This window comes from Callospermophilus lateralis, chromosome 1 (genome assembly GCF_048772815.1).
Source record: "Callospermophilus lateralis isolate mCalLat2 chromosome 1, mCalLat2.hap1, whole genome shotgun sequence".
NCBI lineage: Eukaryota > Metazoa > Chordata > Mammalia > Rodentia > Sciuridae > Callospermophilus > Callospermophilus lateralis.
The window spans coordinates 221,514,209-221,534,310 of NC_135305.1; the positions used below are offsets into that span (position 1 = coordinate 221,514,209).

The 20,102-nt window shown below is 62.9% G+C and overlaps 3 protein-coding genes across 4 annotated transcripts in view; 2 read left to right on the top strand and 1 right to left on the bottom strand.

Annotated features, from left to right (window-relative positions):
• The first annotated feature begins 2,685 nt into the window (after positions 1–2,685).
• Dus3l (dihydrouridine synthase 3 like) lies at positions 2,686–7,670 on the top strand. Of its 2 annotated transcripts, XM_076850931.2 has the most exons (13): positions 2,686–2,883; positions 3,605–3,875; positions 4,393–4,917; positions 5,378–5,419; positions 5,511–5,663; positions 5,893–6,009; positions 6,210–6,275; positions 6,353–6,463; positions 6,562–6,658; positions 6,812–6,887; positions 7,059–7,247; positions 7,326–7,454; positions 7,529–7,670. In XM_076850931.2, exons 1-13 carry the CDS (start codon positions 2,723–2,725, stop codon positions 7,599–7,601), a joined length of 2,010 nt encoding a protein of 669 aa, XP_076707046.2. In that variant the 5' UTR covers positions 2,686–2,722; the 3' UTR covers positions 7,602–7,670. The 2 variants fall into 2 exon arrangements, with proteins under 2 accessions (XP_076707046.2, XP_076707056.2); XM_076850941.2 differs by lacking the exons at positions 7,326–7,454; positions 7,529–7,670 and having other exon boundaries at positions 7,099–7,233.
• A 92-nt stretch (positions 7,671–7,762) lies between these two features.
• Positions 7,763–9,925, top strand: Prr22 (proline rich 22). The gene is given in 5 exon segments (XM_076850954.2): positions 7,763–8,182; positions 8,185–8,249; positions 8,251–8,281; positions 8,375–8,437; positions 8,895–9,925. Coding segments are annotated over 5 exon segments (1,479 nt in total). The 5' UTR covers positions 7,763–7,893.
• A 1,916-nt stretch (positions 9,926–11,841) lies between these two features.
• The window catches only part of Catsperd (catsper channel auxiliary subunit delta), a 42,599-nt gene continuing 34,338 nt past the window's right edge, over positions 11,842–20,102 (bottom strand). The window contains exons 19-23 of the mRNA XM_076859171.2: positions 18,063–18,137; positions 16,369–16,497; positions 15,598–15,781; positions 13,233–13,393; positions 11,842–12,055 (exon numbers count right to left, since the gene is read on the bottom strand). Of these exons, the coding sequence (XP_076715286.2) occupies positions 11,842–12,055; positions 13,233–13,393; positions 15,598–15,781; positions 16,369–16,497; positions 18,063–18,137 (763 nt within the window). The remainder of the gene's footprint in view (positions 12,056–13,232; positions 13,394–15,597; positions 15,782–16,368; positions 16,498–18,062; positions 18,138–20,102) is intronic.

Below are 20,102 nucleotides of genomic sequence, written 5' to 3' on the forward strand. Positions count from 1 at the left end.
AGAGTGACAGAGGCAGACCCAACCCCCACCCTCTCTGGGCGCACAGTCCTGTGGGGAAGGTGATCATGGGGCCAGGCAGCCAGAGGGCCAGAGTGGGCACTGGACTCACCTCGTTGTTGGGACAGTAGGGGATCTTCCAGGGGGGAAGGGTGAGGAGATCAAGGTGCCTGGGAGCAGGGAATGGTGTTGTTGAAGAGGGAACCACGTGCGGAGGCTCAGAGGGAGGACTGGTTCCTGAGAGCTCTGGAGCAAGCAGGGAGAAGGTAGCAGGGCTGGGCCGTGCGGGAGCTTAGGGAATGGGGCAGGCAGGGCACTAGGGAGCCAGGGAAGGACTGGGAGCCGGGAGGGCCTGGTCAGTTTTGCCCAATGTTATCATTATTATTATTTTGCAGTGCCAGGGGTTGAACTGGGGCTCATGCACGTCAGGTGCATCCTCTGCCAGGAGGGTGTTTGCCACAGAGCTGGGCTGTTGGAACAGGAAGATGGAAGTCTGGAGGGGGGAGGGGCGGGAATGGATGTGAGAGTCTGGTGGGAAGTGAGGTCCACAGGCTGTTGGGGGAGAGGCAGGAAGGTGTCCTCTTGGTCTCTGGCCCTGGGTGGTGAGGCAGCCCTTGGCTGGGGACAGCAGGACACAGGAGAGTTGCTGAGACCATTGTTCTCTTGGGGATGCAGAGGCCAGGGGAAGGAGGCCAGGAGGGGCTGGAGGCTTCTGAGGCCACAGCAGGAGGGAAGTCTCCTGGGGACAACATGGGGTCTCCCTAGGACTGGGGTGCCTGAGGCTAGGGAGGCCAGACAAGTGCAGCTCAGGGGCCCTCTGTGGCCTGCGGGTGACAAAGGTCAGAGTCAGGTATCAATGTTTAGAACAGGGCCTGGCCCACAGCAAGCACTGACAACATTCACGGGGGACAAGTGAGCACTATCATGCCACCATCGTCCTACTGTGTGGACGGTACATGTGATGAGCCAACGCGCCACCGTTCATATGAACGCCCTGGTGTCCACAGCCAGCCACTGGCTCCTCGGCCAGGAAGAGGCAGGCCTCCCCAAGCCTGTCCCCCCAACTGTCTCCTGTGAAGCCGTGTAGGGGACAAGGGACAGGATCCAGAGGCAGGGGACAGGCACCCCAGGAGGGAGGAGGGAGCTGGTCGCCTCCACACTTAACCCTACTGTGTCCCACAGAAGGTGGTCGGGCCCCAGGTGGCGGCTCTGACCCTTCCATTTTCTCCACCGTCCTAGAAAAACCGGGGCCGAGGCTGGGGTGGCCTCAGGGACATCCCTCCCTCTTTGGGCCTGTTCACCACCTGTCACACCAGAAGCACTGCATCCCCTTCCTGCTGTGGACAGCGCTCGCCTTCTGAGTGCTGGGTGAGGTGGTGAAGGGACGCATGGCATTCCTGGACAGAAGTCAGGGAAAACGAGGACAGTGACAACAACGCAGTGACAACAGCTGTCTGACTACTGCTCGCGGAGCCCTTTCCTTCTGAGGGAGGTGCTCTGATCAGCCCAATTGTGTAGCTGAGGGGAGGCGGGAGAGCTGCAGGGTGTTCCCCACTGGCAGGTGGAGGGAGGGGCAGGGAGTCTAACTCAGGGAGAGCCTGAGCTCCCCACTGCATAAGCCTCCTCCAAAATCGGGGACCTTAGGGGGCATAACCAGGCATGATGGGGGCAGTGCAAATGGTGACTAGGGCCTCCCTCTGCTCAAAGCCCTCCATGGCTCCCAAATCCCTAGGTGTCAATGTCCAAGTCTTCCCTGTGCCCAAAGGCCCTTGGATGACCTTCCCTGTCCTCTCCCAACCTCTCCTTCTCCTTGCTGTGCTTCCAACATGCTCGGTCCAGTCCTGCCCCAGGACCTTTGCACAGCTATGCCTTCTGCCTGGAGCACTTTTTCCTTCAATAGCCCTATGACTCTCACTTCTTCTGAGTATACTCAAATATGGCCTTGTTAGTGAAGCCTTCCTTGACCATCCTACTAAAAATGTGCAAGCAACAAAAGTGTTATCCCCAATTCCCCTTCCCTACCTCATTACTACTAACAGGGTAGTTACGTATCATATTCATTGTCTTTCTAACTCCTGCAACAGCTCAGGGGGATTCTGTTTTCTTCACTACTGTATCTCCAGCATCTAGGGAGCATCAGGCACATAAATTGTCAACTAATTATCTGTTGAACAAATGCCCCACTTAAAAGTAGTGAAACTTACATTTTAAAATAATTATTTTTATTGTACAAACGTGGGTGCCCTGTGATGATCTGACCCATGTACAGTATGTGATGATCAAATCAGGGTAGTTGGTAAGTTCTCCTTAAACTTTTGATCAACGTGCGCTAACTGTACAGACTTACGGGACACAGTAAGAGACCTCAATACGCGCCTACGACCTGCGACCGTCCATCAGGGGCACCGTGTTGCCAACTCCTCGTCCTTACTTGGGAGCCTTGCGCTCCTGCCTTCCGGTTATTATAAAAACATATAAAAGGTTACTGGGAACTGCTTTCCTCCCCCCACTCCCCTCATAGAACTTATATTTTTTAAAGCAGAGCAGAACACTCCCTGTGGCCCGTAGGTGTCAGATTTGAAGCCCTTGAGGACCCTTTTTGGCTTCCTTCTGACCAACCAGCCCGTCCGAGGCCCCACCCACGCTTGGCTCCGCCCCGTGACGCCAGGCGCGCATAACAGCGTCATTGGAGCGCTGCGCGCATGCGCACTCGCCCTGTACGGCCATGGAGCACATGCGCGACCCGGAAGGCCTGTCTGCCACATTCCACAACGGCCTTGAGTTGTCGATGGCGGAGGGAGCGAAGAAGGCCCCAGCAGAGAGTGGAGGTGACAGCGACTCAGCAGTCAACGCACCGGAACGGGGAGTGGCGCCCATTAAATCTCAGTGAGTCTCCAGAGCCGCAGGGGGCACCTTATGTAGTCTTCCCGGTACCCGTAGTGCGGCCCGAGCGGCGCATGCCCGGATGTGGGGCACGGTCCAGAGCAGGGAACTTGCAGAGTCTTCACTCCGGGCTATTCCTACGCCCATATCCTGTAGAGTGGTCAGGCCAACACCCGTAGAGGTGTGCGTCGGAGGCTGTCACTTGTGTGAGGGACGGCCACGTGCGTGCTGGATAGGCGGGGTTCAAGGCGAGACCCGCAGTGTGTGCTGGGGACTGTAGTCCCTCCGTATGGTGGGAACGGCGCGTGTGCACCTACAGCCGCTGTTGCTGGAGGGGGTTTGGCGTCGCCGTGAATGCCGCAGGGCATGCTGGGGATTGCAGTGTCTGTGGGGCTGAAAGGCGAGCCGGGGAGTGTGGCGGGTTGGTCCTCGGTGCAAGGCATGCTGGGACTTGTAGTTTCCCACGTTAGGCCAGGGATGTTCCTGCTTGATAAGACTTAATGTTTAGGCCTGATGCTCAGGGGAGTGGGGAACCAGGAACAAAGTAGGTTCTCCCTCTGGTCTTGAGGTTAGCCCTGGATGGGAGCTGGCTGCTTCTCAGTAGTGAGCTCTCTGTCAACTGGAGGGGTAGTGCTCAGCCTCCTCACCCCAGTGTTCCTTGGGTCTGCGCTCACAGGAAGACCTCCTGGACGAGTCCCCCTTTCTTCTCCCTCTCTGCTGGCAGATACCTCACCACCAAGGAACAGTTCCACCAATTCCTGGAAGCCAAAGGGGAGAAGCTCCAGCAGGAATTGGAGGCAGGAGACCCTGATGGCAATGACCTGGCTGAGCCCAGGGCCAAGAGGATCCGACTGGAGAATGGGCAGGGGGAGCAGGCAGCTGAGCCGGGGCCGCAGCCACAGACCCAAAAAAGGGCCCGGGGCCAGAACAAGGGCCGGCCCCACGTGAAGCCCACACACTATGACAAGACCAGGCTCTGCCCCTCGCTGATCCAGGTGAGCATGACCCCATGAGTAGGTTCTGGGGGCTTCAGTCCCTATTTGATCCTCAGGATCCCGTCACAACTTAAGTACAGCCGGCAGCTTGGGGTGACTCAGCCTCTGGTCTGACGTTTTGATGACGAGAAAGCCACACACATTCCGCAGGAACCGCACTTTGAAACTTGAATTTTGATCTTTTCCTGATTTGTAACATGAGACACTCTTGTGAGTGGTGTGACAGTCACATGATGCTGGGTCCCTTCAGCCCGAGACTGGAAAGGTGAAGGCCGATGCTCCATGGTCCCCATAGCCACCCAGGAGGTCTGGTGGTGAGGCCAGATGTCTTGCACGTGGGGCATCTTTAACCTACCGTGGGTGTCTGCAGGTGACCTCCTGGCAGGTCGAGGACCGACTGTGTTGCTCTTGGTCCCCAGTCACAGATGGAGAGCCTGCTGAGGACACAGGCGAGACGGGGATCTGGGATGCACAAGCAGCCTTCCCGGTCCCGTCACGTCCTCCCTCCGCTCCACAGGAGTCTGCTGCAAAGTGTGTCTTTGGTGACCGCTGCCGCTTCCTGCACGACGTGAGCCGCTACCTGGAGACCAAGCCGGCCGACCTGGGCCCCCGCTGTGTGCTCTTTGAGACCTTCGGCAGGTGCCCCTATGGTGTGACCTGTCGCTTCGCTGGGGCCCACCTGGGGCCCGAGGGCCAGAACCTGGTGCAGGAGGAGCTGGCCTTGGGCTGGGCCCACCGCCAGCCAGTGCGCAACGGCCTGGACAAGGCCCTGCAGCAGCAATTGCGCAAGCGCAAGATCCGCTTCGAGCGAGCTGAGCTCGCCCTGCGCCAGCTGAGCCAGGGCCAGCTGCCAGGCCCTTCATCAGCTGGTGCCGTCCTCGAGGCCACCGCAGCTGAGGGCACCCCAGGGCAGAGTGACTGTGGCGCCCAGCAGGCCCCCGCTGGGCCAGACGCTGGCTGCTCTCCCAGCCGCCCTGTGCAGACCTGCGGGCCCCTGACGGACGAGGACGTGGTCAGGCTGCGGCCCTGTGAGAAGAAGCGGGTGTGTGTTCCAGGCCCCACTGCAGCCGGTGCGGCGGCAGGGCTGGCCTCACAGCACCCGCCTGCCGGGCACCAGCTGTGTCACTCCTGTGCTAGACGCCTACAGCCAGGTGCCTGGAGGAGCCCCACTGACCTTCCCCTCTGATCTCCAGCCTGGGCCCAGCCCTCAGCTAGCCTCAGCATGGCAGGCAGGAGAGCTGGCCACACAGCGCCGCCCTGGAGCGCCAGGGCTGGGCAGGGGGGCAACGCAGAAGGCTTCTGAGAGCAGGGGCATCATGGCTGGGGTTTGGTGGTCGGAGATGAGCTCTCCAGCACAGGGGGTGGGGGGCAAAGAAGGAGTCTTACGAAGGGTGGGTGGTCACCTGCAGGAGCCTTGGGTGGAAAGGAGCCAGGCTGGGCAGGACAGAGGGAGCGTCCTGGGCTGTGGGGGAGTCTGCCTTCACGTGGTCTCTTTCTTCCAGCTGGACATCAGCGGCAAGCTGTACCTGGCCCCCCTCACCACGGTAGGGCCTGGCAGAGGAGGGGGCTGGTTGGCCCGGGCCCTGGCGTCCCTGCCCGCTGTGGCCTCACATGTCTTGTTTCCTGGTGGCCCAGTGCGGGAACCTGCCCTTCCGGCGTATCTGCAAGCGCTTTGGGGCGGATGTGACATGTGGGGAGATGGCTGTGTGCACCAACCTGCTGCAGGGCCAGATGTCCGAGTGGGCCCTGCTCAAACGCCACGAGTGCGAGGACATCTTCGGTGTCCAGGTCAGTGTCTGCCCAGGAGGCAGGGTGGGCCCCTTGGCGGCCAGGTTTCAGAGCCACTTTCAGGATCTGCCTGGGTGACAGCCCAGTGGCCCTGGTGCAAGCCTGGTGCCTCAGAGATGATGCCAGCAGGGTGGTTGGTTGGCCACCCCCTGGGAGGCCAGGGTGGGTGGCCAAGGCCGTGTGGCAGTCCCCAGGTGCGAGGCCCTGGGGTCTTCCTGCTGTGCCACAGCTGGAGGGCGCCTTCCCTGACACCATGACCAGGTGTGCAGAGCTGCTGGGCCGCACCATCGAGGTGGACTTTGTGGACATCAATGTTGGCTGTCCCATCGACTTGGTGTATAAGAAGGTAATGTGGCCAGGCCGGGAGCCCACCTCGCTTGCCCGGGTGGGCCCGTGCCTCGGTTTCCCCCCACTTGGTCCATGAAGGTGCCGGGCCAGCTGGAGACTGGGGGCGTGGCCGCAGACGTCGCCCTGGCGCGAATCCTGGCAGGGCTGGGTGGTCGCGGTGCCGGTGCTGTGGGCAGGGCTCACCTTCCCTCTCCCCAGGGCGGGGGCTGCGCACTCATGAACCGCACGGCCAAGTTCCAGCAGATCGTCCGCGGCATGAGCCAGGTGCGTGATGGTTGGCCCTGCCCTGCTTGCCCGTCCCCGGTCTGTCCCTGGCCCCGCCAACTCCCTCCTGTCCCCAGGTGCTGGACGTGCCGCTGACGGTGAAGCTGCGCACGGGCGTCCAGGAGCGTGTGCAACTGGCACACCGCCTGCTGCCGGAGCTGCGGGACTGGGGTGCGGCCCTCGTCACGGTGGGTCCCAGCCTGGGCTGCGGCCGCCGTCCCCACGACCCCTGTCCCCACGGCCACCTGTGTGCCTGATCTCTGCATCTCCACCTCTGCCTCCTCAGCTCCACGGCCGCTCTCGGGAGCAGCGCTATACCAAGCTGGCCGACTGGCAGTACATCGCCCAGTGCGCCAAGGCCGCCAGCCCCATGCCACTGTTCGGTGGGTGCCCCAAAGTCATTTCTGTCCCCCTGCCACCTGAGGCCACCCCCTTCACCAGACTCACCCACCTGCACCTCTTTTGCCCTGACGGGGGCCACCCAGTGGTGGGGATCACCTAGAGCACCTCCTGAGGTGCGCTCTCTGTCCCATCAGGAAATGGGGACATCTTGTCATACGAGGATGCCAACCGCGCCCTGAAGACGGGAGTGGCCGGGGTCATGATCGCCCGGTGAGTTCCCTGCAGGACCCAAGGCCAGTGGCAGCTGCGTGGGAGTGAGGGGCCCGCTGTGGTCCTGTGGGACCAGGACAGGCAGGGAGCGAGCGGAGTTGCAGCAGGGAGGGCTCCTGGTGGCTGTGGCCTAGGGCCCAGGCAGCCGCAGGTGACGCCCCCACCCCGTAGCGGGGCCCTGCTGAAGCCGTGGCTGTTCACGGAGATCAAGGAGCAGCGGCACTGGGACATCTCGTCCTCCGAGCGCCTGGACATCCTGAGGGACTTCACCAGCTACGGGCTGGAGCACTGGGGCTCAGACACGCAGGGCGTGGAGAAGACCCGGCGCTTCCTGCTGGAGTGGCTGTCCTTCCTGTGCCGGTGGGTGGCCCTGGGGGGCGGCGGCCCTGGGGGGCGGCGGCCCGGGCTGGAGGCTCCTCCTGACCTGTGCCCCTGCAGGTACGTGCCCGTGGGCCTGCTGGAGCGGCTGCCGCAGAGGGTCAACGAGCGGCCACCCTACTACCTGGGCCGCAACTACCTGGAGACGCTGATGGCCAGCCAGCAGGCGGCCGACTGGATCCGCATCAGGTGCCCGGGCGGTGGGGCAGGGGCGGGCTGCCGGGGTGGCCAAGCCCCAGGTCTGACCCCCGCCCTCCCCACAGCGAGATGCTCCTGGGACCTGTGCCGCCCGGCTTCGTCTTCCTGCCTAAGCACAAGGCCAATGCGTACAAATAGTGGCCCACAGGCCTCAGTCCCCGCGTGGACAAGACAATAAACACGGCTCACTCTGGGAGCCCAGGCCTCTCCGTGGCTCGGCTGCTCCTCGCCAGCGCCCCCTGCCGTCCTGGTTGCCCCCGCCTCCCTCCTGGCCGGCAGCCCTTCCCAGCCGACACGCTCATGCACCAGGCCTCCGGCCACCCGAGGGCCTGTTGGGGCTGTGCTTTGTGCTGCCCGAGGCCAGGACCACCAGGTTGCCGGCGGGTGGTGGAGTGGGCCTGGGGTGAGGTCAGGGCCCCTGCGGGGGGCCATGGCTCTGGAGCGGCGGACAGTGTTGCCAGAGAGGAGAGGACAGGCCAGGGTCTGCCCACCCCAGGTGACACCTGGCTCTCACCTCTGGATGTCCCCTCTGCCTCCTACCCACCCTCCCACCCCGGAACCCCACCTGGTGGGCAGGCCTGGGCCTGGAATCCACTGCCCCAGTAACCAGGGGCATAGAACCCCGCAGGACTCTGAGCCTGCTCTCTGGTGGGCGCCTCCACTCCTACCTGCCGGGCCCCGCCTGCCCATGCAGCACCCCAAGCCCTTCTACCCCACCGCAGCCCCCAGGAAGGCTTCAGCCCAGGGGCCCTGGAGAGCACCGAGGGGCTGGGCAGCCAGCCAGCGCCCTGCCTGCCCCGAGCCTGCTCCTGCCGTGGGTACGCGTGGCGGGGGTGGGGGCGGCCTCGTGGAGGTGGTGCCCAGGCGCCTCCGCAGCTCAGGCCCCACCCACCGGGCCCCTTTGTCCACAGCCTCGAACCTCCTGTATCAGCCCCCAAGCTCGGAGAAAGAGGCGTTTCCCGCCCCTCCAGCAGGTACCGGCCACCCCAGCTCAACGAGGGCCGGAGCAGTTAAGAGTGGGCAGGGCTCATCTCCTTTCTCTGCCCCCATGGGACCCTGCAGGTGGCCTGAGTCCCCGAACCTCAGACGGGTGCCTGTGAGGAGAGGCCAGTCCTCTGTGCCACAAGGCAGGTCCCCTTGCCTTGCTCCCCGGGTTCCCCAGAGGCGAGCTCTGCCTCCCTTGCCCAGCCTCCAAAGCACGCCCTGGGCGCTGCCCATGGGACCCAGAGTGAGGCCCGATCCCAGTGGGTCCCTGAAGCAAAGCCTGGGGCCACCATCCCTCAGGAAGCTGCGGAGAAAGCCATGTCCTCACCCAGACAGACCCCCAGACAGTTTCAGAGCGAGGCCCAAGATGAGGCTGCGTCCCAGAGGGGCCCTTACTCAGGAGGCCCCTGTCCCAACCCCGTGGGTGCCCATGCCCGCTGCCCGTAGGCTTCCAGATGGCGCCGTGTGGCTGCTTCTTTGACCCCCGCATCTACCGAATCGAGTGGGCCACCACCGACTTTGGCCAGTCGTCCCTGTACAAGCTGGCTGTGGCTGGGGGCCCCGCCTCGCCAGGCAGCTACCTCCTGGAGCCGCAGCACTACCTCAAGGGCCCCGTGCCAGCCCCGCCACCTTACCCCCACTACCAGCCAGCGCCCGGGGGGCCCCAGTACCTCATGCCCTACTTCCCCCCGGAGGGACCTGGGCCTGAGGCCCTGGGCTTTGTGGGCGATGGGGGGCCCCCCGCCTTTGTGGACCTGCCCCCGCCGCTGCTCAAGGAGAGCCTGGCGCCCCCCAAGGAGAGCAAGCTGCCCCCGCTGCTCATCACGCTGCCCACCGAGGCCACCCTGCCCCCCAGCACCTACGGCCCCCTCAAGGGCCACCTCAGCCAAGTCCTCGGGTCTGAGGGGGCCGCACGGCCCAGCGAGCCCCTGGCTGTCCCCACCAAGGAGCTGCAGGGTGGCAGTGGGGCCGTGCCCAGCCTGCCGCACGCCACGGGTCCCGGGGAGGCCAAGGCCCCGGAGGCTGCGCGGGCCTTGGTGCTGCCGGACAAGGTGCTGCTGGAGGACGCCATGAAGCTCTTCGACTGCCTGCCCGCCGGCGCGGAGCCCGAGGCCACCCCGCGCAAGGTGCCCAGGCCCGCCGTGCCCGACTGTGGGGGCGGCGGCGACGACTCCTCCGGTGACATCCGCTCCCTGCACCTGCCCGACGAGCTGCTGTCCTTCGACTACAGCGTGCCGGAGATCCTGGACACCGTGTCCAACGTGGACTGCTTTTTCAACTTCAAGGCGCTTGACGAGGACCCACCACCCCGCCTGGGGCCCCCTGCTGCTGACCCTGTGGCCCCCGTTCCGAGGTCTGACCCCCCAGGGAAGAAGAAGGCTGCCTCTGCCGTCAGGAAGGGGAAGCCGGGTGGCAAGGGCAGGCAGGTGGCAGCCCCCGTGGGGCCACGGCAGGACCCGGGAGTCACCCCCCATTAAAAGTTTTGGTCTCTCAGCTTGGCATCCCTTGGCCTCCAGGGGCAGGGGGCTGTGTGCCGACACCTGTGCCCTGGCCTGCGTATGAGGGAAGGCAAGGCTGTGCCCTGCTGCGTGTTGAGATCAGGCAGGACCCAGCGCTTGGTGATGCTGGCCTCCAGGGCTAGTCGCAGGAGACAGGTCCCTGCGCCAGAGGGCCCGAGCGGGGGTCCTAGGAAGTGGGGAACTTGTTTTTTCTGGTTCTGGATGGAACCCTGGGGGTGCTCTTCCACTGAGCCCCATCCCCAGCCGTTTTTCATTTTGAAACAGTCTTGCTAAGTCCTCAGGAGCTCTGAGTAGCCGGGATCACAGGTGCGCGGCACTGCGTCCAGCCAGCACAAGGACTTGACTTCTGTGTTTGGTGGTGAAAATCAAGGTTTCCCAGAGAGTGGCCAGCACGCAGGGCAAGCCTTGGAGAGTGGCTCCGTCTGTACCCTACTGTCTATCCTGTGTCCCGGGAAGCTGCAGGGTGGGAGAGGGTGGGAGAGACCCTGACTCTGGGGCCTCTGTGGAGCCTGGGGCCATGGGCCAGGGGTGGGCGAGGGGAGGCAGGCCAGGGGCTGGGCTCGGTGCTGCCGACTGGCCTGGTGGTGAGGGTTGGGCACAAGCAGACCGCCCTGTGGTGGGGGCAGTGCTGGCTCAGTGTGGGCGAGGCGGGTGCAGGAGGAGGGCCCAGTAAGGAGGGCGGGGACACGTGGCCCCTGAGCCCAGGTGAGGTGTCCATCAGGGCTCCAGTGGGGACTTGCCTAGGTGCTGACTGAGAAGCCAGAGACAGCCCAGCCCAGGAAGGGCAGGGTGACCCCAAGCGCCAGTGTCCTCAGCCTCCCCCCTTATCCCATGGGACTGCCCATGCACAGGCCTTCACCTGTCTTTCTGCTGTGCCCAGGGTGACCCTGAGGGCTGCCACCCCCAGGAACTATGACCAAACAGCAGGTGGCAGGCCGCCCCTCCTGGGACGCCCTGTGGGATGGCTCGCCTGGCCTGCTCCTCCCAGGATGGGCTGGGAGTCCTCCTGCCCATCCTGGGCTGTCCCCTGGTGCTGGGACCTTCATCCGGGGACCCGAGGTCTGTGCTGGGGGAGCCCAGGGGGCCTGGGACATGGGCGGGGTGCGCCACCGTGCTCAGCTTCATGAGCTGAGGTCTGATACGGAGTGGATCCTCGTATCAGGAGGATCAGGTCCAGCCAAGTGAGCGGAGGAGAGGAGACAGGGCCGCTCAGAAGCACAGGGAGCTGGGAACGCGAGGCAGGGTCCCTGCTGTGGTTTGGGCACAAAAGGCAAAGGGTGGGCAGGCTCTGTGTGGTAGGCTCTCGGCCCTGGGGCTGGCCCTGGACTGCAGGATCCCAGTCACGGGAGGCTGGGAGCCTGCGCTGGGCACTGCTTGGTTTGCACGTGACAGACGTGAGGTTTGTGGAGAGGGCACTAAGTGTCATCTCTAGGAAACTGTGGTCCTATGGGCTTGGCCTCGGGATGTCACAGTGTCACAGAATCAATGAGGATTGAGTGCATTGGCCACACCTGTCATCTCAGCAGCTCGGGAAGCTGAGGCAGGAGGATCACAAGTTCAAAGCCAGCCTCAGCAACAGCAAGGCTCTAAGCCCCTCAGGAGACCCTGTCTCTAAATAAGATACAAAACAGGGCTGGGGTGTGGCTCAGTGGTCAAGTGTCCCTGAGTTCAATCCCCGGTACCAAAAGAAAAAAAAAGGACCAGGGTGTGTCTCCCAATGCAGAGCACCCTCCCGGCCTGTGCCCCCGGGTTCCACCCCAGCAAGACAGACGAGTCTCCTGCGCGGTGGGGAGTGGGAAGAAGGCGCCTGCTGCCTGCTCAGTGGTGACACTTTACTCGAAGCCCCAGTGCTCAGCCCTGGCCAGGCCGGGTCTTCAGTGCCTGGCCCTGGCACAGCCACAGCAGCACAGGCTGGCACAGCACTGTTGGCACCTGTGGCCCTCCGCGGTGTGCCGGACGAGGTAGGCCAGCCACACGGCCAGCAGGAGGCCGCTCACGAGCAGGATGATGGCGGCCTCGGGCGGGATGGCTCTGCGCGGGTAGGCCCCGTACACGTAGATGCTGAAGGTGGTCTCCAGCTGGCAGTAGCTGCGGGGGCAGGAGGGAAGGCACTAGGACAGCTGCGGGTCCCCCACCCGTACGTCAGACCCGAGGCAGGACAGCGGGCTGTGGACTGAGGGGGCATTGCAGTGGGCACCAGCACTGGGCCCAGGAGGCCCCACGGACACCTAGGTGGACCTTCCTCCACGGTGATGGCTGAGAGGACTCAAGCAGGGCAAGGAAGTCGCCCATGTTGTCCCCAGGGGGACACTGGCCAACAGTACTGGGTGGCTCCAGGTGCTCCTGACGCCCCTGGGCGGGGACGTCTCATGGGACAGGCTGCATGGAGCCACCCCCCCCATGCAAGTCGTAAGTCCCATGGTGGCCGGCTCACAGACCCCCTTCCCCCGAGGCCGGCGGCCCTGAGTGGCTGAGCTGCCTGCGTTGTACCCCCATGGTGTCCCCCCACTGGAGGTGGCAGGAGGGCGTGGCTGCGGGCCGCCGTCCTTCCCCAGCACTGGCTGTGAACTCTGAAATCCAGCCGTCCCCGGAATCCACGGGGCCAAGTTCCAGGACCCCAGGGGTTCCAGTCCCCTGTGTGAAACGGGCAGTCTGGGCACAGAACCTGTGTCCTCCCGGGGCTGGAAGTCGCCTCTGAGGGACGGACCCCTGGCCCCGGGCCGTGTAGCGGTTGTTGTCGTATGTTACTTAGGGAATAGTGACCAGAAAAAACCCTGTACGTGTCCAGTGCAGACAGGATTCTTTAAACATTTTGACCAGTGGTTGGTTTAACTTGCAGATGCAGAATCCACAGAGGGCCAGGACTTCCGGGATGAACAAATGTCAACTAGAACTTAAAATCGTCACTCTGTGGGACAGTCTGAGCTGGGATTTTTGTTCTGTTGTTTGGTACCGCTGGGGACAAAGACAGGGCCTCACGTGTGGGAGGCAGGCAAGCGTCCTACCGCTGAGCCACACCCCAGCCTTTAAACTTTTATTTTGAGACAGGATCTTGCTAAGTCGTTAAGGCTGGCCTCCAACTTGCAATCCTCCTGCCTCGGCCTCCAGAGTCACTGGGATGACAGTTGTGGCCCCGGTGACCCATGGGAACTCAGTTCAGCCGGTGAGGGAGGGGCATAAAGGGTACCCTGCACAGGTGTGGCCCGCCCCACAGAGCCTGCCCCCAGTTTGCCCGGTGGCCCTGGTGCAGGGCAGACCAGCTGACCTGTAGTAGGGGTCCACAATGGACAGGTGGAAGATGTAGAACCCGTTCCTTTGGTCGAAGATGATCTCGTTGTCTGTTAGGCCCCCCAGGACCTGGTACTGGGCACCGGGCCACTCCAAGGCAGTGAGGTTGCTGCTGCTGTGGTGGCAGCTGATGTAGTTCTAGGGAGGGGACAGAAGCACGCCACTGGCCCTGGCCTGTCCTCCCGGGAGCTGCCTGCCACCCTCCACTGCACCCTCACAGGCACAGGGGACCCCACATGTGGGTGAGGGAAGAGGTGGGGTGGCACGTCCTCAGGCCAAGAAGGCCAAGGCCGGCCAAGAGGGCCAGGGACGGGCTCTCCTCACAGCCCGGGAGGAGCCGCCCGGGGGGACTCCACGCTTGGGATCCGGGAGGGGGAGCCCGGACTTCCCTCCGGGGGCTTTTGCTGGCTTGATGCAGGCCAGGCCAGGGGGACTGGGGCCAGTCGAGGTGGCAGCTTTCTGTCCTGTCCTCAGATTCTAGGGTGTCCCTTAGAGGAAAATGAACCGGCGCCCTGCTGCGGACTCCTGAGAGTCCCAGGATTGTCGTCGGTAGGGGCTTGCACCTCGCCCAGCTGCTCTGCCTCTGAGCCACACCCCAGCCCTGTTATGCTGAGTTCTGGGGCTGACCTTGAACTTGCAGCCTCCTGCTCGGCCTCTGGGAGCGGGGTGCACCACTGCTCTGTGGAGACGGAGGCTCCCTGGCCGTCAGCCTGAGTGGTCTGCAGATGACTCCGGCTTGGCAAGCTGGCCTTCCCCAGGGGTGTCAGACTGTCCACCCGCACCAGCCCGCCCTCACCCAGGAAGCCCGAGGCTGGCCCAGAATGCTGGCTGCCCTCAGCCAGGACCCAGGCCACCTCCCGGCCCTACGCTGGGGTCCTCTGCCCCGCCTGGCCGGGGCCTCCCAGAAAGGAGGCAGGTGAGCAGAGAGGGAAAATCCAGCAATAAAGGAGAGCAACGGGGAGTCCAGGGGTAGTTTGTGGGGTGTGAGTGAAGACCAGAGGCAAAGAGACCACCCGAGGGATGGACGGGGCCTGCCATCAGCCACGAGCGAGCTCAAAAACCAAGGCCATTTAGTCTCCAGCCATCAGAGACGCAGCTCCACAGGACGGGGTTCCGGGACAGTGCCCGTCTCGGGCGTGTTTGAAAGCCACGGCGCACCGCAGAGCAGGGCAGCGTGCCTGGCCTGCGTGCGGCCCTGGGTCCCAACCTCAGGGAATACAGGAACCAGGCGCCTTGTCATCAGCCCCACAGCTGCACGGCCCAGCACAGCTGCCGGCGCTGTGCTACTGGGCGACTGGCCGCTCAGTGGTGTGTCCAGAGCTGCACGGCCACAGCACACAAAGCCCCAGGTGACAGGGCGTCCTCAGGCCTGTCCTGTTCTCATAGGAGCATGGCCACACATGTCGTTTGTCGGTGACCGAAATACTATGTGGTGCGGAACTCTGACACATTCTCCCTTAAAAAGCCACCAAAGACGGGGCTGGGCCGGGGCTGGGCCGGGGCTGGGCCGGGGCTCAGCGGGACAGCGCTCGCCGTTCCGACCTCAGCACCATGTGAAAGTAAATAAATAAATTAAAGGTGTTGCATCCCGCTACAACTAAAAAATAACTATTAAAAAAGAAAAAAAAGTCACCACAGTGCTGGGCACGGTGGCACACGCCTGTCCCTCCACTGAGTGGACGCTGGGCGGGAGTCTGCAAGTTCAAGGCCAGCCTCGGCAACGTGGCAAGACCGTCTCAAAGTAAAAATGAGAAAGGGCTGGGGCTCAGCGATGGCGCCCCCCTGGGTCCGACTCCAGAACCCCCAAAGTTCATGGAATGTGAAGCGAGTTTCATCTTTTAAAACCAGGAAAAGCGACAATAACACGGCGATAGCCAGAGCCCTTGACGGGAAAGCGCTCGCCGCGCAGTGTCCGGCCCTGGGTGCATCCTCAGCACCCTAAAGGTGAACCCACAGGATCAAGGCCACGAGACCGAGAGCCGGTCACCTCGCTGGACAGCGCTCGGGCGGAGGCGCGGGGAGCGCGCGCCCCCTGCTGGCGGCACCGCTCTGCGCTCGGCCTTTAACCAGGCGGAGGACGAGCGCCAGCGGCCCGCCGTCTTGTTTCCCAACTGACCACAGACCGCCCCGTATTGTGGAAACGCTCACAGAGCTCAGACCCTGAGCTGAGTCAGTCCGCGGAGATGGCGTCCGGGGGATGGCGGGCTCACCCCCATAGCAGGGCCCAGTAGACCGTGGTCAGTTCCCTTGCAGATTTCCAAAGGACGGCCCAGTGCCACGCTCTCCCATCCCCCCGGGCCTCATCCAGGCATGATCTGTGCAGGCCAGAGGGTCAGCACTACCTCTCTGTTCCAGGAGGAGGGTCCCTTCTTGGAGGACGTCTCCAGGATGCTGGTCCAGTTCTGGGGCTGGTTGATGCACGAGGCGGAGCCAGCTGTCATGGCGTAGGAGTAGGTGAACACCCCGTTCACCTCCAGCAGCACGTACTCGGCTCTCACGATCTCCTGGAAGTCCGACTTCCGCCACCTGGGACACAGCGCGGGGCAGGGCTGCTCCAAGGACCTGAGAGGGCCTCTGCCACAGCTGCCCGCTGCGGGGACACCTGACCTGGGGGTGGGGGCCGCGCCAAGTGCAGGGAGAGGGGACAGAGTGGGGGCCAGGCACCGGGCAGCAGCCTCTCTGAGAGGGACCCGATGGGCAGGGACGGGAAGAAGCTGGTGCCGTGTGTTGGAACCAAGTAACCTCATGGTGAGCTCAGGGACGAATCCCAGGCGCACACTGGGCATGTGTGAGGAGCCGGGCCTTGCACGCGCTAAGCATGCCAGCACCAAGCGGCACCCTGCCCTCAGCAAACAGGACTCTTCCCTGTCCCCAGAGGTTTCTGGTGACATCTGCAGTTTAGTTGGCTCCCCTCACGCGGCAGCTGCACCCGTGGGTCCAACCAACCAGAGGCAAGTGACAAATATTGGAAAAGCAAGCTGGGCCTGGCGCAGTGGCACACGGCTGTGATCCCAGAGGGCAGAGTGACCCCGCCCTGAGGCGGCCCCCGACCAGGTGGGCCCAAGGCGAGGGCCCGGAGGTGTCCCCCTGCTGGGCCCCCACGGGGCTCTTACAGCTCGATCACGGGCTTCCAGGGGGTGTCGTAGTAGACGAGACGCGGGCAGCCCAGGTCCTTGTACGAGTACTGCACCACCAGGTCCTCGGCGGACCGCTGCCCCTGGTAGCTGGCGTCGTAGGATTCCCTTTAAGAGAGCAGGAAGCAGCGAGGGGCAGTGGGGTCAGCTCCTGCCCACTGCCGGGCCCTTTGCAGCCTGTTTTCCCTCTGCAACAGGGACTTTCACCAGAATGCAGGTGACATCGGGGGGTGGGGGGGCAAGCTTCACAGTCAAGACCCAAAGACACTGGGATTTGCTGTTAATTTTGTGCATCAGTGTGGCTGGTCACTGGGCCCAGGCATTTGGTGGAACGTGATCTGGCTGTTTCTGTGAAGGCGTCTTTTCTGGTTTCTGAATGAAACTGACGTTTACATCAGGGCTCTCTGAGTGCTGTGGGGGACCCACCATGTTGGTGGGCCTGCCCGAATCAGGCGAAGGCCAGAACAGAACAGACACCTACCTGCCCCCAATCCCAACCCTTGGGCCATAGCGGATGGCCATGTGGCTCAAACTACAGCTCTTTTCTGGGCTCCAGTTTCCACTACCCTGCAGATGTCCGAAGTTCCAGGCCTCAGCCAATTCCTTACATCAGTCTTTCTCCTTCCCTCCCTCCGTATCTACAGCTACAGGCATCCCTCAGGATCCGAAGGGGATTAGTCCTACGGGGATGGGTTCTGGGATTCCCCGAGGACTCCCAAATCCACAGATGCTTGAGTCCCTTATGTAAAAAGTGCAGTATGCCAGGCTGGTGGCCTCGCCTGTCATCCCAGCAGCTCGGGAGGCTGAGGCAGGAGGATGGCGAGTTCAAAACCAGCCTCAGCAACTCAGCAAGGCCCTAGGCAACTTGGAGAGACCCTGTCTCTAAATAAAACCCTTTTTTAAAAAGGGCTGGGAAGGGGACTGGGGGTGTGGCTCAATGGTAGAGCACTCGCTCTGCACACACGAGGCCCTGAGTTTGATCCTCAGCACCACATTTAAAAAAGTAATAATAAAAACAAAGATGTTGTGTCCATCTACAACTAAAAAATCTATATTTAAAAAAAAAAAAAAGGCTGGGGCTGGGGCTCAGTGGCTAAGTGCCCCTGGGTCCAATTCCCGGTGCTGGAAAACAAATGGTAAGGTGTGGTATTTCGCAGAACCTGTGTGTCACCTGTGTGTCACCTGTGGGTGTCACCTGTGGGTGGCCTGCGAACACGCCTGTAGGGGTCGTGATGGCTCTTGTGCTGTGGTGTCGAGGGGCAGTGGCGAGGCCACGCGTTGGGCACAGACAGTCCGGTTGCTTGTCTTGGGTGACAGGGCCTGACTGTGTCGCCACGGCTGGTCTCTAGCTCATGAGCTCAGGTGACACTCCTGCCTCAGCCCCGGGGTCGGGGACGTCACGTGCGGCCACCAGGCCCTGGTCCGCTGCACCCTCCCATCCAGGCTGGGAATGTCCAGCGGTCCCGCTACCTCGGGGGGACCCAGGGCCGGGGCAGCTGGGGCGGTGTCCAGGGGTGCCCAGGACCTGGCACGGTGGCTCTTTCTGGGTGGCTTCGCCCTGTGGGTGGCGACCTCCTGACTCTGGTCCTCGCCCCGCATGGACTCTCTCTGGCCAGCTGTCAGCCCCCTCACTCCTGCCCTGCCCTGCCCTGCGTGCTGGGGGGCAGCCTTACTTCTCAATGACGTAGGAGTAGTTCTTCTGGAGCTCCACGGCGTCCAGGATGCCCTTGGAGCAGGCTGAGATTTCGCTGTGAGCAAGAAAAGATGGTGAGAGCTGTGCCTGGCCTGGAGGGGACCTCCGCAGCCAGGGACGGGGGAGGAGCTGGGGGCAAGGATGCAGGCAGTGGGGCCGACGTGGCGAGGGGGTGGTTCGCCACCTAGAGGGTGCAGCTGGGCTGGGGCTCAGTGGCAGAGCGCTTGCCTAGCACGTGGAAGGCACTGGGTTCCATCCTTGGCACCGCAGAAAAACAAAATAAAGGCACGCTGTCCTCTACATCGACAAAAAACATAAAAATGTCACCTAGAGGCCGGGCGCGGTGGCCACACCTGTCATCCCAGCGGTTCAGGAGGCTGAGGAAGGAGGATCATGAGTTCAAAGCCAGCCTCAGCTACAGTGAAGCCCTAAGCAACTCAGTGAGACCCTGACTCTAAATAAAATACGAAATAGGGCTGCGGGTGGGGCTCCGTGGCTGAGTGTCCCTGAGTTCAATCCCTGGCACCAAAAAGAAAAAAAAGTCACTTAGGATGTGGGCTGCCCTACATGTAACAGGAGCTACCGTCTTCATCAGGCTCCAGTGCACAGTCCAGGGTCCTGGGGCAGACACAGGGCTGTGCAGCCGCCCCACCACCCTCTCCAGAACATCTCCCCACACTGAAGCTCGGCCCTGCCACGCCAGCTCCTGGGGGTGAGGCTGCCGCGTGCCCTGCTGCGTCTGGGGCTGCGTCCCTGAGCACAGCGTCCCTGGGGTGCGCCCACGTTACAGCAAAAGTCAGGGCTCTGTGGTGTGCATGGCGTGAGGGTCTCACGGTGCCCCACGCCTCGGCTCTGGTGGGTCGTGCTGCTGAGGACATGGCGCTTCTGGGTTTGCTCCCAGCAGTGGGACAGCCCCAGGGTGTGCAGATCCCGTGTTTCCCTTCTCCGAGGGCCGCCAGCTCCCCACCGTGGCTTCCCGTTGTCCCCTCATGCCCACGGTGCGCAGGGTCCCGGCCTCGTCCTCCCAGCGCCTCTCATGCACCAGTCAAGCCCAGCAGCGTCTCGCTGGGTGCGAGGCGGCCGCTCCTCGCGGGTGTGACCTGCCCCTTCCTCCCGAGTGGCGCGGGGCACTCTTTCCAGGGCTTGCTGGCCCCGTCTGTCTTCCTTGGAGAAACGGCCACTCCAGTGTTTTTGGTCCAGCCTTATCTTCTTAATGTTTCAGCTGTAGTTGACACAACACCTTTTCATGTGGTGCTGAGGATCGGACCCAGTGCCTCACACGTGCCAGACTGCGCTCTGCCACTGAGCCCCAGCCCAGCCCTGACACAGCTTTTTGAGACAGAAGCCTAGACCCAGCAAGTCTCCACAAAGTTCATCTTGAAGAGCCCATGCCCTGGTGGTACGCGAAGATGGGCACACAAGGCTGGGGGTTCTGTAGCTTCACTGCAGCCTCAGATGTCCCTAAAGTCAGGGACAGCTTACTGGCCACATGCAGGAACACTATGCAGCTGATAAAAAGGTGAGGCCTAGCTGTGCAGCTTGATGTAGGAAAGACGTCCCAGATGGAGTGTCAGGGAAGGGGGTTCAGTGGATGGAGCTGCTACGCGGCCCCTACGGAGAACAGAGGTATGCAGGACATCGGGAGTGACAGTGACGTGCTGCGGAACAGTCTGGATGAGTACATATGGCCCTGCTGCGGGGGTCCTCTGCTCCCCACCCAATCCCTCACCAGCCCCTGTGACGGGCTCCTGCGGCCAGAGTGTTGATTTCCACCCTCTCCTGTGGGTTTCCTGCCTTTACGGCCTCCCTGGCCCCAAGGCCTCGGCCGCGCACCTGGCCATCTGCCTTGGAGAGCTGGTCTCCATCCGTCCAGGCTGGCTGGCGGAAGAGGAGAGCAGAGCGAGAGGCCGCCAGGAGCGGGGGTAGTCGGAGACGCCGAAGGAGAGGACAGCACGGCCGCTGGATCCCGGAGGGCGAGGGCCTCGGTGCACAGGCCTCCGTCCTGGGTCTGATTCTGGGG